This window comes from Mustela putorius, unplaced genomic scaffold (assembly GCF_011764305.1).
Source record: "Mustela putorius furo isolate JIRA1106 unplaced genomic scaffold, ASM1176430v1.1 tig00000129_pilon_pilon_pilon, whole genome shotgun sequence".
NCBI lineage: Eukaryota > Metazoa > Chordata > Mammalia > Carnivora > Mustelidae > Mustela > Mustela putorius.
Genome location: NW_025421290.1, coordinates 984,649 through 1,001,380, shown reverse-complemented (window position 1 = coordinate 1,001,380; position 16,732 = coordinate 984,649). Strand labels below are relative to the sequence as shown.

The following is a 16,732-nucleotide window of genomic DNA, read 5'->3' as shown; positions in this document are numbered from 1 at the left end:
GGTTAACTTTTTAGTGGGGGGGGGGGCAGGACCTGTCTCTAATTCCTGGGTTCTGGTTCTAGATTTCCCAGTAAACTTGAATGAGTCACTTGTTTGTTGGCCTTATTTCCACCTGCTAAGAAAAGAGAAAAGAAATCTGAATTAGGGGCGCCTGGGTGGCTCATGGGTTGGGCCACTGCCTTCAGCTCAGGTCATGATCTCGGGGTGCTGGGATCGAGTTCCGCATTGGGCTCTCTTCTCGGCAGGGAGCCTGCTTCCTCCTCTCTCTCTCTCCCTGCCTCTCTGCCTACTTGTGATCTCTCTGTCAAATAAATAAATAAAATCTTTAAAAAAAAAAAAAATCTGAATTAGGTGAACTCTGAAGTCCCTGCCTGGTGTAAGGCAAGCAGAACTCAACTGTGAGGTTATTTCACCTACTCTGCAGGGTAACAAGAAAACAATGAGGCAACCAGAGAATAAAGGACTCTAAATGGGGGGGGGGGGATCCATAGTTAAAGACTGAGGGCCTCAGATATTGCAGATAAAACTGGAGACATCCTAAAATATCCATAGCATCACAGACACTATTAAGGGCACAGTGAAGTCCACATTGAACAGCTCATCTGATACTAACAAGTTTCCCAAATCTAAGCCAATACTCCACTTCTCTGAATATGATATTTCAACAACAAAAAAAGCAGTGTAGGTTGGAGTTCATACTAGCAGGATTTGACTATACTTGATTGGGAAACTTTTGATAAGATAATCATATTCAGTTAAATTTTCATCTCTCCTAGTAACTGAAGCACACTTCTAATGATAGAGCTACCATTCACATCTTACCCAATATGTAGATAGACTCAGGACATTTAAAATATTCTGTATGATAATATCATTTTTATATAGGAAAATTATTTATGACCATTAAGTTGGCAGCAGTCAGACACCTCAACCTATTATGCCAACAAATGGCAAGTACAGTGCTATAATCTCTGGAAATTTTCTAAAATACATCTCTATCCCAAGCTTCTACTTTTCTTTAAAGCACCTTCAGTAAACCTTCTTTTATTCAATAAATAAGTTTCATAATCTAGTTAATCAAAATGATTACTGAATATCAGGTTTTCTTTTAAAATAATTATAATCTATATAAAAAATATATATACACAATATAAAATACATATGAAACTATTCTTTTACATATTTTAAACTGATCACCACAAACCACAATAATGATTATTGAAGTGCATTCAGTATTGCGAGAGTTCTTTTTCATAACCGAACCTGAGCAATATGATCATGCATCAGATTGTAGTCTACTTTGGTTGACCATCTGGTAACATCTGCATATCAAATACATAGTGAATATATCTGTATATCTCCTCAGCCTTCTGATGAGTTACTTGTGCACATAAAGAGATTTCTTGAGGTGAGCTGAAAAATAAATGAGTAGAACTTTTGTATAATTTAATCTTATTTGCTTAAAGAGCACCAAACATAAGAGTTAATATGTCCGTAGCATGAGTTTAAATAAAAGTTATTCTATATATATAAATTCATATATAAAAATAATTTCATTGTTTTACACATGGGCCTTTGGTTTAATTAACCTATTTTCTGAAATCTTCCTTTTCAAGCAATATAACAGACAAAATCTTGTAAAATTTGCAAATATCACATTTGTCTAGTTCCAAAACTAAACAGCCCAGACTCTGAGAAACTCAGAGTTTTAGAGGGGAGAAGGGTGGGATGAATGGGTGAGCCTGGTGGCAGGTATTAAGTTGGAACTATTGCAAGCAGCACTGAGTATTATACGTAAACAATGAACTGTGGAATACTACATCAAACACTAATGATGTATTGTATGGTGACTAACATAACACAATTAAAAAAAGATAAAAAAATGCAAGCTCATGGACGGGACTGGAAGAGATTATGCGGAGCGAAATAAGTCAAACAGAGAGTCAATTATCATATGGTTTCACTTACTTGTGGAGCATAACAAATAACATGGAGGACATGGGGAGATGGAGAGAAGGGAGTTGAGGGAAATTGGAAGGGGAGGTGAGCCATGAGAAACTATGGACTCTGAAAAACAACCTGAGGGTTTTGAAGGGGCGGGGGATGGGAGGTTGGGGGAGCCAGGTGGTGGGTATTAAGGAGGGCCCAGATTGCATGGAGCACTGGGTGTGGTGCAAAAACAATGAATACTGTTACGTTGAAAAGAAATATAAATAAATAAATATTTTTAAAAAGCAAAAAAAAAAAAAAAAAAAAAAGTACATTGGGGAACTTATAATACAAGTAGCCCTTGACAGTGGAGACGTTAGTATGTTGCTAGACAATATTGCTCTAACTTGACAATGAGCTCTCAATCTTTTTCTAGAGAAGGATATTGATGGGAAGGTGAATTTGTGAGGACATAATAATGTAAAGTTAAGGAACTGCTTAGTTTTCACTTTAAGAAAAAGTAAGTGCATTTTTATGTTCTTGAGATGAATCCAAAGTGAGCCTTACGACCTATGCATTTCATTGCGATACCTGTGAAATTTGTAGCTTAAATTAAAGTTGTAATTTATCTTTACTTTGGTTAAAAAATGTGATTTGTATAATAAATGATCTACCGTGTATGTTAAAAAAAAAAAAAATGTAAGCTCAAATATAAGAGCTGTCTCTCTAGCTCCCAGAAGGCTCTAAGTTCCCCAAAGGCAATGGATCGAGCCCCACCTCAGGCTCCAGTCTTGGCAGGAAGCCTGCTTCTCCCTCTCCCACTCCCCTGGCTTGTGTTCCCTCTCTTGGTGTCTCTGTGTGTCAAATAAATAAATAAAATCTTAAAAAAAATAAAAATATTAAAACAGACATACCTGTTAGTCATCTTTTTCACAGAAGAAAACCGGTGACACATATTTAATGCAGCTATGTAACTTATATTGGGAATACTTAGATAAAATTGAAGTGCCTCACATTTATTTCTGCTCACCACTGTTGGAACATGAATACCAACATTCTTTCTTTGTTCTAGTAAAGATAGTTCCTTTAGCAAATCTGCAGTTTCTTCTTGGCAGGAACTGAAAAGAATTCGGATTCCAGCACCAATTAAGGCACTCAGCAAGTTGTCGTAGCTCTTTGTTCTCCTAAACATCCTGGATATGTCTCCTAAATATTTCATATTTAGGAAAATACATTAAATTACATTAAGTAATTAATTCATTAATTATAATTAACTATAATTAGTAAATTATATTAAGTAGAATCATTAATACTACATATAATCAAAATCCCAAGATCCATACCCATTAAGCAAATTAGTGCCATCTTATGCTAATGAGAAAGGCTCAACTGAAGATTTAGTGATTCTCAAGTATCTGGGAGATAAAATAGGAAGAATTATCGTTATGAGGATCTTCAGTTAGAATCAAAAAGATGAGTCAGCAGGAGAGATCTCATATTCCTAGATAATTCATTGCTAAACACCAATACCATATTATTCTAAAATTCATAATGCTAGCACTGATGAATAGCTCAAGTACTGGCTTAACTGATATAAAATCTTACATATTTATCCCAAGAGTAACTCAAAACCCTGCATACCCATTTTAGCGTCATCCTTAATTCTTGCCTATTAAGTTACTTCCCTACCTTTCCCATTCATTTCTTTTCATATTCTATCCTCCATCCTTTTGGGGGCACTTTTCATTGCAGAAAAACAAAACAAAAATTTTTCCATAACTTTTTTTTCCTGCAACTTTTGCCATGTTACTTTCCTTTTATTCCAAATCTATTTCCTTGATAAAGGATATTTTGATAAAGAGGAAATTATAGAATTTTAGCCCTAAGAGGACTGAAGAGATAGCTTAATCAAGTCACTTGTCAGAAAAAGAAAGAAGGAAAGAAAGAGACAGGCAAACGTGGCTACTGAAAGAGCGACTTATCCAAGGCCATATAGTTTACCACTGACAGTATGGGGATAAAAAGGTACAATGTTCAATTATCAACCCAGTGTTTTATATAAACTACATTATTTCCTTTTACTTTATACTGTGTGGCTGTATAACTCTTGAATTCTTCCATACTGGCCTTTTGCCTGCATGATTTCTCTTAGTCCTCATAATATTACAAAATGAATAGAACAAGTATATTATTAACCCCTCAGAGGGAGTGATTTGTTAATGCAACGTCACATAGCTATTGTGACAATAGAATTCAGTGTGTCTTCTGATTCCATATTCCATGACCTTTTTTATCATTCTCAGGGCTCCCCCTTCAAGTAGGTACCACCCAAAGAAATTCCGTAACTGAAGCTCCTATGCACCCATTTCAGCTCCCTAATAAGAATACCTGAGTATTCAACTGAACTCTCTTTATACCTCAAATCTGCTCTTCTCTGATAATCATAATTAATAAAAAGCAGCACTACCTAGTGCCCGGTGAAAGAAATCAGTTGATTCAAGGGTAATTCTTGCCTCCTTCCACCAACTACTGCCAATCCTGCCTCCTAAATCCCCTAAATCCTCCTCCTTTTTCCCACTACTGCCTTAAGGTCCTATCCTTTCTGAAGCCCCTGAAAAAAATGCATGACTGGTTTACTTGCCTTCAATTTCTTACCCTTTAACTCTCAAACTGCCTTTAAACACAATGACTAAAAAAATCCAAAAATAAACCTATTTATGAAGCAGCTAATGATAATTGCATAAAATAAATATAATGACTAATGAAAAACATTATGGCTTCATATAAACACATAAAGTGACATTTTTGAGTCAGGTATTTATATTTTAAGAGTTTCCAAATACTAATAGCAGAGTGAATTAAACAATAATCTAGTTCCTTTACAGCTTTATAAACAAAAACATTTAAAAACACAAACCTGTTTTTTCTCTGTCCTTCTCCACTATCACACATATTCTTTCAAACATGCTCTGTAGGTACTGGATCTGGTCAATGAGTTTGTTCTTATTGATACTATTTAACATCTCAGATTGAGACCTCCTTTCCACCACCATGCGGTTGCTCACGATGTAATCACAGCCATTAAGAGGACAAACCTCTACTTGTAAGCCATGAATTGCTCTTAGGGAAGAAATTACTTCTGATCCAGAAGTGATTTCACAACTATCTACAAGAATACAAGTTCTTTGGCCTTCCTGTGGAAGTCTAAGAGAAGCATATGTGCCAGCCAAATGTGGTCTTGAATTGGAACAATTTGCCACGGAAGTTCTCAAATCCTCCAGAGTATGACCAACCTGAAAAGGCGGAAAATATTGGTAACTATCAGGTTAAATATTAGTGCCATAAACTTCTAACACCTGAAACTTATTTTCCTTACTGATATTATTTCTTCTTTTTAACTGTTTTTTTCTTCCTTCAACATGATCAAAGTGACTATGTAACATGAAGGACCAAGCTACCACTTCACACCTAGTAGGATGGCTAAAATGAAAAACAAAACAGTAAAATAAGTGTTGTCTGAATGTGAAAAAACTGGAACCTACATTGCTGGTGGGAATGTAAAAGAGTTTGGCCACTGTGGAAAACAGTTTGGAGGTTCCTTAAAAGTTAAACACAAGGGGCGCCTGGGTGGCTCAGTGGGTTGAGCTCCTGCCTTCAGCTCAGGTCATGATCCCAGGGTCCTGGGATCAAGCCCCACATTGGGCTCTCTGCTCAGCATGGAGCCTGCCTTTCTGCCTATTTGTGATCTTTGTCTGTCAAAAAAATAAATAAAATCTTAAAAAAAAAAAAAAACCAACACAGAATTACTGTATGACCCAGTAATTCTACTCCTAGGTATATACCAAAAAGAAGTGAAAATAGAGACTCAGATATTTGTTTGCCAATTAATTTTGGAAAATTCTCAGTCATTGCCTGTACAAATAGATCTTCTAACCTATTCTCTCTTCTCCTTAATTCCAATTATGTGTATCTGAGATTGTTGGACACAGTCCCAGAGCTCTTGGATGCTCCATGCTTGGGTTTTTTTATTTACCCTTTGTGTTTCATATTGGGTAATTTCTATTGACCAAGCTTTAAGTTTGTTCTCGTTCCATGATTGTGTTGCATCTACTGATGGGCTCATTAAAGATATTCTTCATCACTCTTAGTATGCTTTCCATTTCTAGCATTTCCACTTTCTTGTTTTTTATATTTTCCATTTCTGGAATGATGGTCTCTTTCTCTTCATGCATGTTTGTTTTACTTTTCCACTAGAACCTTTAATATATTAATCAAGATTATCTTAAAATACTTATCTGGTATTTCCAACATCTGAGTCATACCTGAAAGTTCTTGGGAATGTTTTCTTCTTCTATATATCTTGTAACTTTTGGGTGAAAGCCAGACATCTTGTGTAAGGTAGTAGTAATTCTAGAAACAGCTATGCTTTTCTTGGGGGGGGTGGGGACTAGGCCTTTAGTGTGTGGTGTTTAACCAATCTAGTCAAAAGTTGAGTTTAGGGTTTTGTTTTGTCTTTAAAGATCTTATGTGTCAGAAAGAAAGCACGCACATACAAGCAGGGAGTGGCAGGCAAAGGGAGCAGACTCCCTGCTGTGGAAGGGGCCTGATGTGGGACTCAGTCCCAGGATCTTGTGATCATGACTGGAGATGAAGCAGATGCTTAACTGACTGAACCACCCAGGCATCCCGGTTTTCTTATTGCTATGATTAGCCTAGAGACTTTAAACTCCCATAGTGTTACTTTGTATTTAGGATGGGGACAGGGTTCTGCCGATGATTTTTTGAAATGTTCTCTCAGCTTTAGATCTTCTCCGTGAGCCTGCACCTCAGTGATGTTCTCTCTTTATACTACCTTGTCCCTGTCAGCAGTTGATTGTTTTTGTTACTTAGTGCTTGCTAGCCTGCTTGGAGAGAATGTTGGACACATGAGGTGGCATGGCGGCAGCAGGGCAAGTGGTGGTGGGGGAGGGAGGGAAATTCTTCTTTCCTTCTTTCCTGCTTCAGCCTGAGCTGGACTTTTGTCCCTCAGTCTCAGAAATAGGATCTGCTCAGTGAGCCTGCCCTCCTTCCTCCCAGTGGTTGAAGATCTCTAATTCTCTAGGCCCAAGATGTTTTCACACTTCTGTCTCAGGTATAGAATGTTTTTTCTTTTTGCCTTCTTCCATCTGCAAAGGGTCTTTCACCTAGGCTCTGAGGTATAGCTATAAGGTCTGCTACTCATCCCCAGCAGCTTTTTGTTCTATAGGAGAAATAGGGGAGAAAGGAAACAGATGGGGTTTGCTGCCTTTTCTATAGTAACTGCAAGTCACCTTCCCAAAGGCCTGGCATTAGCAAAGGAGGCTTTTTCTGATTCTGTCTTTCCTGTGAACACCTGATTGAGTCTATGAAGACTAGCCCATGAGGAGTTATGAATTCCTCTCTGTGTGTAATTCCCAGTGGTTCTAAATTTTCATGCTAGTTTATTGCCTTCTGCAATTTATTAAAGTTTTAGCTTAGTCTTCTTACCAAAATATACAGTACCCAGTAACTTTGGCAGTAACTGTGCCAAATCAACTAGTCTCTCAATGGAAGCACTTGTCTTTCCTTAGAAATAAAGCTCATCTACAACCTCAGCTCCACAATAGTTTCAAGTAAAACCATGATTCTGTGGATTATCTGGCTTTTTGTTGCTGCTGTGACTAGGAAGGGAACAATGTTCTTTCCAGTTTTCCACACCCTAAACTAAAGATGGAAGTCCTAATCACTCAAAAATAATCTTCAAAATAATTCAGTATTCAATTTAAAAAAAAACTGCATTAAAGAAACAAAAGAGAATATTTAGAATACTTAGTTATTTTGAAGTAGAAAACTGTTTCCTAAACATAACACTGAAGTTCAGAAACTGTAAAGAAAAAAATTGAGACTGTATAAAAAAGTTACCTCTTCCCAAGGCAAAATCCACCATCAACAAAAATGTACCTCATGTTCTCACCCCTCCTACTTCAAGTGAGAATAATCATACTACCTTGAAATGGAGTATAAGTAACAGAAGAAAATTGAAAACACCTTTCTATAAAAAATCTATTCGTCCTTTTTCAGTCCTCAAAGTATTACTAGATGTATTCATTTTTTAGAGCATGCCAATGTAGAAATGTAGTTAGTGCTTCTAATTTCCAAAGGATTGTGCATATACAGATCTTTCTCAAGTATGAGATAGGATTACCTCTCAATAAATCCATCATAAATTGAAAAGATTGTTAAGTAGCAAATGCATTTAATGCACCTAACCTACTGAACATCATAGCTTACCTTATACCTTAAAATTGCTCAGCAAACATACATTGGCCAATGCTGGGAAAAACCCATCTGATTTAAAGCCTATTTTACAATAAAAGTGTTGAATATCTCTTGTAATTTATTGAATACTGTACTAAATGTGTAAAACAGGATGGCTGTATGGGTAGAGAGAGTTACAAGTGTATTAGTGGTTCACACTCACAATTGTGTAGCTGACTGGAAGCTGCAGCTGCCAACATGACCTCAGAGTATCAAACTATAGGTTGCTGGCCCAGGACAAGATAAAAAATTCAAAATCTTAAGTAGGGTTTCTACATAATGCATATTGTTTTCACACCCATCATAATGTCAAAAAATTAAGTTGAACCATCTTAAACCCAGGGGCTTACTATGTACTTTGACCCTTGGGATTATTATCTTTATACTATAGCTAAAGATACTGAGGCTCAGAGAAATTAATTAGCCTCGAGTTCTATTACAAGACTTAATCAAGTCACCTTTATTCTAATTATGCCTTGAAGAAATAACTTTGTGCAAAAAAGCCTGGGGAAAGTTTAAAATTGGAAACATCCAGATGCCTGGGTGGCTCCGTTGGTTAAGCCTCTTACTCTTCAGGTCAGGTAATGATCTTGGGGTTGTAGGATTGAGCCCTGTGTTGGATTCCACTGGGCATGGAGCCCAAGATTGCCCCTTTCCCTCTTCCTCTCCACCTCTTCTCTCTCTCTAAAATAAATAAATAAACCTCTAAAAACAAAAAGTTGAAAACATCAAATTAAGAGCTACAGTGTTGATACTAGAGCATGTTGCTAAGGCCGAATGGCCTAAAACACTCGGAATAAGGTATTTAGAGAAATAGAAGTTTAGGTCTAGGTCTCTCTCCAAGATAACAATCAAGGAAAGAACTCAGTTATGTACAGTTAAGGGATTCCTATTACCAAAACCTTTAACCCCTATTTTAACAAAAATATATAAACTTAAAAACTATAAGTTGCTTTAGGGATTATTTCAGCAATAATAAAAGACAGGGAGAAGTTGGAAACTGGACTATCTGGCCATTCTAAAAAGAGAAAATTTTAAAGGAAGGAAATCAGGTAGTGGTTCCTAAACTTCTCTCCCCAGTAAAGTTACATATCTGAAACGGAAAAGAAAGTTAATCTGTGGGGAACTAGTTCTGAGCATGTAACTCCTGCTAATTTTATTTTGCAAGCAGCCCATTTCCTACATCCTTTCTGTAAAACTATCAAGCTTCTTTATAGAGTTTTATTAAGAAAACGATTATCATACTTAAAAATATTAAAACATAAACATCCCTATATGAATTATCAATAAATTTAGTGTACTATTTTGTTTGAAGAATTTCACCACTGAGGCACCTGGGTGGCTCAGTGGATTAAGCATCTGTCTTTCACGCAGGTCATGATCCCAGGGTCCTGGGATCGAGTTCCTCCTCAGGCTCCCTACTTAGCAGGGAGTCTGCTTCTCCCTCTCCCTCTGCCTGCCACTCTGCCTACATATGCTCTCTCTCTCTCAAAAATAAAATCTTAAAAAAAAAAAAAAAAAAAGAATTCACCACTTGCTAATTTTGACTTACTTAACACAAAACACACAAAAAAGCAAAACAACAGGGGAAACTGGCTAGCACAGTTGGAAGAGCATGGGACTCTAGATGTTGGGTTTGTGAATTCAAGCCCCACGTTGGATATAAAGATTACTTCAAAAAAAAAAAAAAGAATAGACAAAGGAAAACAGCAAAAAATCTCTTTTGGTAAACATATGAAGGTTTTTTTCTCTAATTTGATCCATACCTTTAAATGAATTGGAAATTTTCTACAGTCTTTCTGTGAATCAACAGAAGAGAATGACGGTGAGGTAGGTTCAATTTTATTACAGCTCTGCGGTTTGAAGTCAGAAACTTCATCCTTTAAATGAAGTGGTGTCTGTTGTCTCTGCTGTGGTGACTGATTAACAACTGGGGCACAACGGTCCTTGGACTGCAATGAAGACCCAAAACACACTATATTCAAACAATGGTCCTGCTGGTTGCTCTTATTAACAGTGCTTGGGTTAAACACAATACTGGATTCTCTGTTATCATTTACAGTGTTTTCCTCCTCACTTGAATCATCTGGTAAAATAATTCTGGATAATTTCTTTTTTGAACGTGCACAATTCTGTCTCATCTCCATTTGTTTTAGCTTTACTGCACGTCGGGTTTTATATTTTTTACTCCCACTTGCAAAGCAATCTTCAGTTATTATGTTGAAATCAACACACACTTCTTCTTCACTTGATTGGCTTTTGTAAGACTCATCTTCATCAACACAAAAACTATCTTCTAAGTAGGTTTCATCTTGCTCAGGAATCTATAGTAAATATATCAATTAGCACATTATAAATTTCTTTCATAAAATCAGTATGTATTTAACATATTCTTTTAAGTACATGAAATCTTTATGAATATTTCACTTTATCAATCCAGTCACTTGCACTCAACAAATATATCCTGACTATATTCTTTATGGAAGAAAATGGGAAGACTGAGATTAAAAAAAAGAATAATTTACCCTCTAGAAATTTATACTAGGTAGATAGCCAGAAAAATAAACAGTAATTTATAAATATTGTGGATAAGTGCTACATAACGAACACAATGGAAGTATAGAGATATGAATGACCATATTACCAGGCTGAATATTGGCAATTTGTAAACAAAGAAGACTAGTGTGAAAATTTGTCCATAAATGAAAAATAATCTATAATTAACCCCTTTGTAAAAAAATAATTTTCAAGAGAAATAAGAGAACATGTAAGACTTAAAAATTGTTAACAGTTATGATGAACTTCTAGTCACTTCTTTTAAACATTCTTTTAATTGGAAAACAATAGTGAATTCTAATGGGCTCAAATTGAAGATAAGAATAATTTGACCAAATTAGGAAAAAAGGCATTCTGAGAATACATTTCTTCCACCTTCCTTCCTGAATCAGGGCAGAAATTATCTCAAATAGATCTAACAGTCCAGTTTTAGAAACAATGGAGGCTTAATTAACAGGAATATATTTCAACATTTCATCAGGAAACTCTCCGCTATATTTCTATAGTTCATACCTGTGAGAAAATATTTATGTTGTTATGTTTCTTATGGACCATTTTATACTGATTGCTCATCAATGGACTGCGCAAAGATTTCATGTAAATAGCTCTCATTTCAGAATCTGTGTAAAAATAAGAATTTCAAGCAGCAACATTGTTTATCTATTTTTCAAAGATTTTATTTATTTATTTGTCAGAGAAAGAGCACAAGCATGGGGAACAGTCGACAGAGGGAGAAGCAGGCTTCCCACTGAGCAGGGAGCCCAATGTGGGACTCAATCCCAAGACCCCTGGATCATGACTTGAGCTGAAGCCAGACGTTTAATCAACAGAGCCACCCAGACGTCCCTCAAGTAGCAAAATTAATTAAATGAAAACTAGTGAAGTATTTAGTTTTGACCTATTCTAGATTTAATAATTCAAGCCCTGTGGAATTATTTTACACAAAAAATATTTAATATGTACTGAAACAAGTCTAAAAACAATTATTAAAAAAGTTCGTTTTGCCTTTGAAATCAGGCTATGTGGTTGGATGATTGTGACAATTTATTTAAGCTCTCTGCCTTAGCTATCTTTCTCCTCTGAAAATGAGTTTTTAAGATGCCTTTTCATGAAAAAATAAATGTATATGAATAAATTTAGGACCATATTTGATATATAGAAAATACTGAATGAAACACAAGAAATTCAGGCAAGAAAGAAAGCATATGCTTAAAAACATCAAAAGGCATAACTAATGGTAAGTATGTTTCATAATTGTCAGTCAAGCAAAAACTGGGAAACACATTAAGTTTTTATTGATGTTTGCCTTCTTTTTAAGGTTATAATCAGAAGGCAATTTTACTTTTGTCTCCCATTTTCCCTTACATTTTTTGAAGTGATTAACAGGTTCTTTTCAGAGATAAAATTGATAATTTAATAGGGCTCAGAACCAGATGTATAATTTTTATAATTTTTTCTTTGAATTACATTTCCTTTATCTCCATTCCATACTATAGCTATCAACTACTAGGTACCCTCCTAATTACCTATTCACTTCTTACTCATGCTTAATTCCTATAAACTTAGTGAGACTCTTACTTCTAGTTTCTTGGAAGAACCCAGAATCAGGAGCTTTCAGAGAATTCTGTTTGTTTGCTTCATAGATTTTTTTTTTTTGGTCTAATGTACATACAGTAAAATTTATCTTCCTTTATGGTACAGTTCTGTCTTGACAAATGTATCGTTATAAGAAACAATAAACTATTTGCTGTCCCTATAATTTTACCTTTTCCCAAATATCATATAAATGAAAAAACAAAAAAAAAACCCTCTAAAACCCTACATTATTTCAAATGCACTATGTCTGAAATGGAGTTTCAGGGGTGCCTGGTTGGCTCTGTCAGAAGAGCACACCACTCTTGATCTTAGGGTCATGAATTTGAGCCCTACACTGGGTGTAAAGATTAGTAAAAAAATAAAAATAAAAAATAAAAACTTTTTTAAAATTGTAAAAATAAAATGGAGTTGCTGATCTCCGTACCCTCCATCCTAAGGGCTCTACATGCAGCCTGCCCAATATCAGACAACAACGACTATGTCCTTCCTGTTGCTCAAACCCACTGACTCTTCTTTTTTTTCTCAAATCCATCAGAACATCCTGTCAGCTGCACATATCCCAAATCCAATCTTTCACACCCTCACACTGCTACCACTTTGGTTAACACCACTAGCATTCCTTAGATTACTGCAATAACCTTCTAAATGGTCTCTTCTCCCACCTTTGCTCCCCTATAGGCCATTCTCACCAAAGCTAGAGCGATACTACTGTAGCAAGTCAGACCAGGAGATGCCTACTCATTAATTCTCTGATATTACTTCCTACCACTCCGCTTCTCCATCGTTCAATTCCAGTCATAGTGCTGTTCCTAGAATATGCTGGACACACTCCTGCCGCAGTACCTGTCTACTGGTTGTTGTCTTTGCATCAACATTCCCCACCAGATTATACTGTAAACCTCCAAAAGCCACTCTGGGGGTGCCTGGGTGGTTCAGTGGGTTAAGTCTCTGCCTTTGGCTCACATCATGATCCCAGGGTCCTGGAATCAAGCCCCGCATCGGGCTCTCTGCTCAGCGGGGAGCCTGCTTCCCCCTCTCTCTGCCTGCCTCTCTACCGACTTGTGATCTCTCTCTCTCTGTCAAATAAATAAAGTCTTTTTAAAAAAAAGCCACTCTGTTAATGAACATTAAGAGCGTAACACTAGAAACCCTTATTCTGAAGTCACATCAGTATCAAGGACATAGTACTGAGAACTTAGTCTCTAAGACCCTTTTTCTTTAAAGTACTGCTTGGGAAAATTCATTGTCTTAAATCATGACAGAGAGTACAAGAGCAGAATAAATGGCAAGATCTGTGAAAGATTAAAACCCTTAGAACCCCACCAGAATCTTTCCTATTTCTATTATAGCCAATATGAATCATCTGCAATTAATGTATTATATATAAGATCTGCTCAGGCATTGTTTGGAGACATCATTTTCCAAAAGTAGATCTCTCTTACTTGGCAAATTTAACAAATTTAGGTTTGTGTACCACCTGCTGTTAACAATCAGCGTTGTTCAAGTCCTCATCTCCTTCTAGTCTTTGATCAAATGTCACCTTCTCAGTAAGACCTGCCCCTAATTACCTTATTTAAAATTACTGCTTGTCTATTAATAATACTCCCAACCCCTGTCACTCCAAATCCTCATCTCATTCTTTTATTTTTCTGTAAATTGCTCACCTTATAACATACTAAATAATTTAGTTATTATGTGTATTCTTTTTCTCTTTCCATTCACATGTTAGCTTCATAAGGGCAGAGGTTTTTGTCCCCTTTGTTTACTGATACAGCTTTCTCAAAACCTTACCAGCACACAGCAGTCACTAAATACTTGTTAAACGAAAATCTGACACTGCACCAGCCAATCATTCTGGTGAGAAATGATCAAATTAGCAGACTATAAATAACCAAGTCTAAAAAAATAGCAAATAGTATAGAATTTGAATGAAAGTGACCAAATATTTCACACATACCAAATTTACTTCCTTTTAAAGTTCTTTAAAAACGGACTAAAATATTTAAATATAACCACATTAAAATCACTGAAAATTAATAGAAAAAGTATCATTATATCATTTACCATTTATAGCCTGTGAAAGTTGAGTTTCATCATTTAAGAAGTCATGTAATGAGGAGTCTTGTTCATTTTCTGACTCATCATTTTCATCTGATGAAACATACTCTGCCTCTTGTTCGGAGAGCTCTGCTTCGTAATCTAAAAACTTCTTAGCTGCAAGCTGTGACAAATTAGAAAACATGGAGATACCCTCAAGGAAATCATTTATTTTCTTAAATAATTGGAAATAGTTCTATAAAATGGATTTTTTGGCAATGCTTTTAAGACAAAAAAGAAAAAGAAAACTGCAAGAAGAAATGACAAAGTAGCACATATATTTAAAATTTCTGATAATTCTATTATAAGCAAAATATAGCACAAGTCAGCACATTAGTTTGCTGAATGTTTCTTAATAAGCATAAAGTCTTCCAGGTCTTCTGGTTAATTAATTTTGCCAGGAAAACTACTGTACCACAAAAAAAGATATTCAGAAAAAAAAGGTGGTAAAGAATTATTTCTAAGGATTTGAGTATTGCATAGAGACTTAAAAAAATGAAGTAATGACTGTGAAAGCAAATATTCTAAAACTCAAGATTTCTGTCTCTGTATTTTTTTAATTTGAGTCTTAAATTTTCAATACACTGAAGTTTCTTCATTTAGTCATTTAAAATAACAGAATACTAAAAGACAGTTTCAAAACAAGAAAGAAACAAAACTGTCAAAGCTTGAGATTTTAATTCCAGTAAAACAGGGTCAAAATAGTTTTAATTTTCTACTTTTTTCCTATGAAGAAATTATAGTGAGAAATCTATTCCTACATAAAATCTTCTATCCATAAATTATATATATAAATATATAACATAATAGTAAGTATAAATATATAAACAAACAAACAAATAAATATATATATATACGAAAGTGAAAAAAGTTTACCTTAAGGTAACTTTGTTTCTTTTGGACTTTGATGCCCCTTTTTGCAGTCCTGTTATAACCCCTGAAGTCTTCTAATTGTGGATGTTGTTTGTGAAAATTCTCACTTTCATCACTAGATGATAATTCTAACTATAATAATTCAATAAAATTCTTGCATAAGAAAATATAATCAAATCTCATTTTATGTAGTTCTCATGGGTTATTAGTTTTATTTTCAATTTTTTTTTATTTTTTTTTTTTTTAAGATTTTGTTTATTTGACAGACAGAGATCACAAGTAGGCAGAGAGGCAAACAGAGAGAGAGGAAGGGAAAGAGGCTCCCCACTGAGCAGAGAGCCTGATGCAGGGCTCGATCCCAAGACCCTGGAATCATGACCTGAGCAGAAGGCAGTGGCTTTAACCCACTGAGCCACCCAGGTGCCCCAATTTTTTCTTTTTAAATAGTTGACCTGATATTTGACCTTTTTTTGTTAGAAAAATAAAATATTCCCACAACTCAGAGCCATGTTAAAAATATATAATCCTTAGGAATGTAAAAGTCACTGGTGCCTGGGTGGCTCAGTCAGTTAAGCATCTGCCTTCAGCTCAGGTCATGATTTCAGGATCCTGGGATCAAGCCCAGGTCAGGCTTGCTTCTTCCTCTCCCTCTGCCCAATCCCCCACCCCCACTCATGTGTGCACTCTCTCTTGCCCTCTCACTCTCTCAAATTAATAAATAAAATCTTAAAATTTAAAAGTTAGGTGATACTAAGTACTAAAACACTAAATTAGGTAATATAGTTATACTAGCACAGTATTCATCCAATTTAGTATTACATCAAATTTATTTGATGACAACTTGTAGTTTCAGTTTAACTATCTCCTCCAGAAGATCCTAAAGGTCTTTACAAAAATTATTTAAGCCTATAAATATAACCTATCAAATCAGTCAAAACATATAGGAGTCCTTTCAAACCAAGAAACCAATAAAATCATAATAAATTTTAACAATGAAGCCTACTACTTTATCTCTTACAAATAATATAAAATCAAACAAAAGAATAAAAGAAGTTCACCAAAATAATTTCAAGTACCAGGAATAATTTCACTTTAAAACAGACTGATCATCAGCATTATCAGTATTCTAATTCATTTACCATGAGTCAATCAGACATTCTAGTTAAGGTAGCAAGTTAAAGCAATTTTTCTAGTGAAGTACTATAGGAGTAAACAAAGGGAATATGAGTTGATTACATGTTTTATTAATTTTGCACTTTATCCTAGAGCACAATAGAGAATTTAAAAAAAAAAAAACAGGATTTCCTAATCCCAACATTTTCTACACTTCTCAGCTTACAGCTGATAACAAATGAACATCATTAGC

General features: G+C 35.3%; 1 protein-coding gene across 3 annotated transcripts in view; it reads right to left on the bottom strand.

The window, feature by feature from the left end:
• Window positions 1-853: 853 nt before the first annotated feature.
• Window positions 854-16,732, bottom strand: part of FANCM (FA complementation group M) — a 62,568-nt gene continuing 46,689 nt past the window's right edge. For all 3 annotated transcript variants that reach the window (XM_013055849.2, XM_045069083.1, XM_045069088.1), the window contains 7 exons: window positions 15,370-15,498; window positions 14,461-14,617; window positions 11,314-11,420; window positions 10,011-10,568; window positions 4,847-5,222; window positions 2,844-3,135; window positions 854-1,413 (listed from right to left, as the gene is read on the bottom strand). In XM_013055849.2, the coding sequence (XP_012911303.1) occupies window positions 1,296-1,413; window positions 2,844-3,135; window positions 4,847-5,222; window positions 10,011-10,568; window positions 11,314-11,420; window positions 14,461-14,617; window positions 15,370-15,498 (1,737 nt within the window). In that variant the 3' untranslated portion in view covers window positions 854-1,295. The remainder of the gene's footprint in view (window positions 1,414-2,843; window positions 3,136-4,846; window positions 5,223-10,010; window positions 10,569-11,313; window positions 11,421-14,460; window positions 14,618-15,369; window positions 15,499-16,732) is intronic.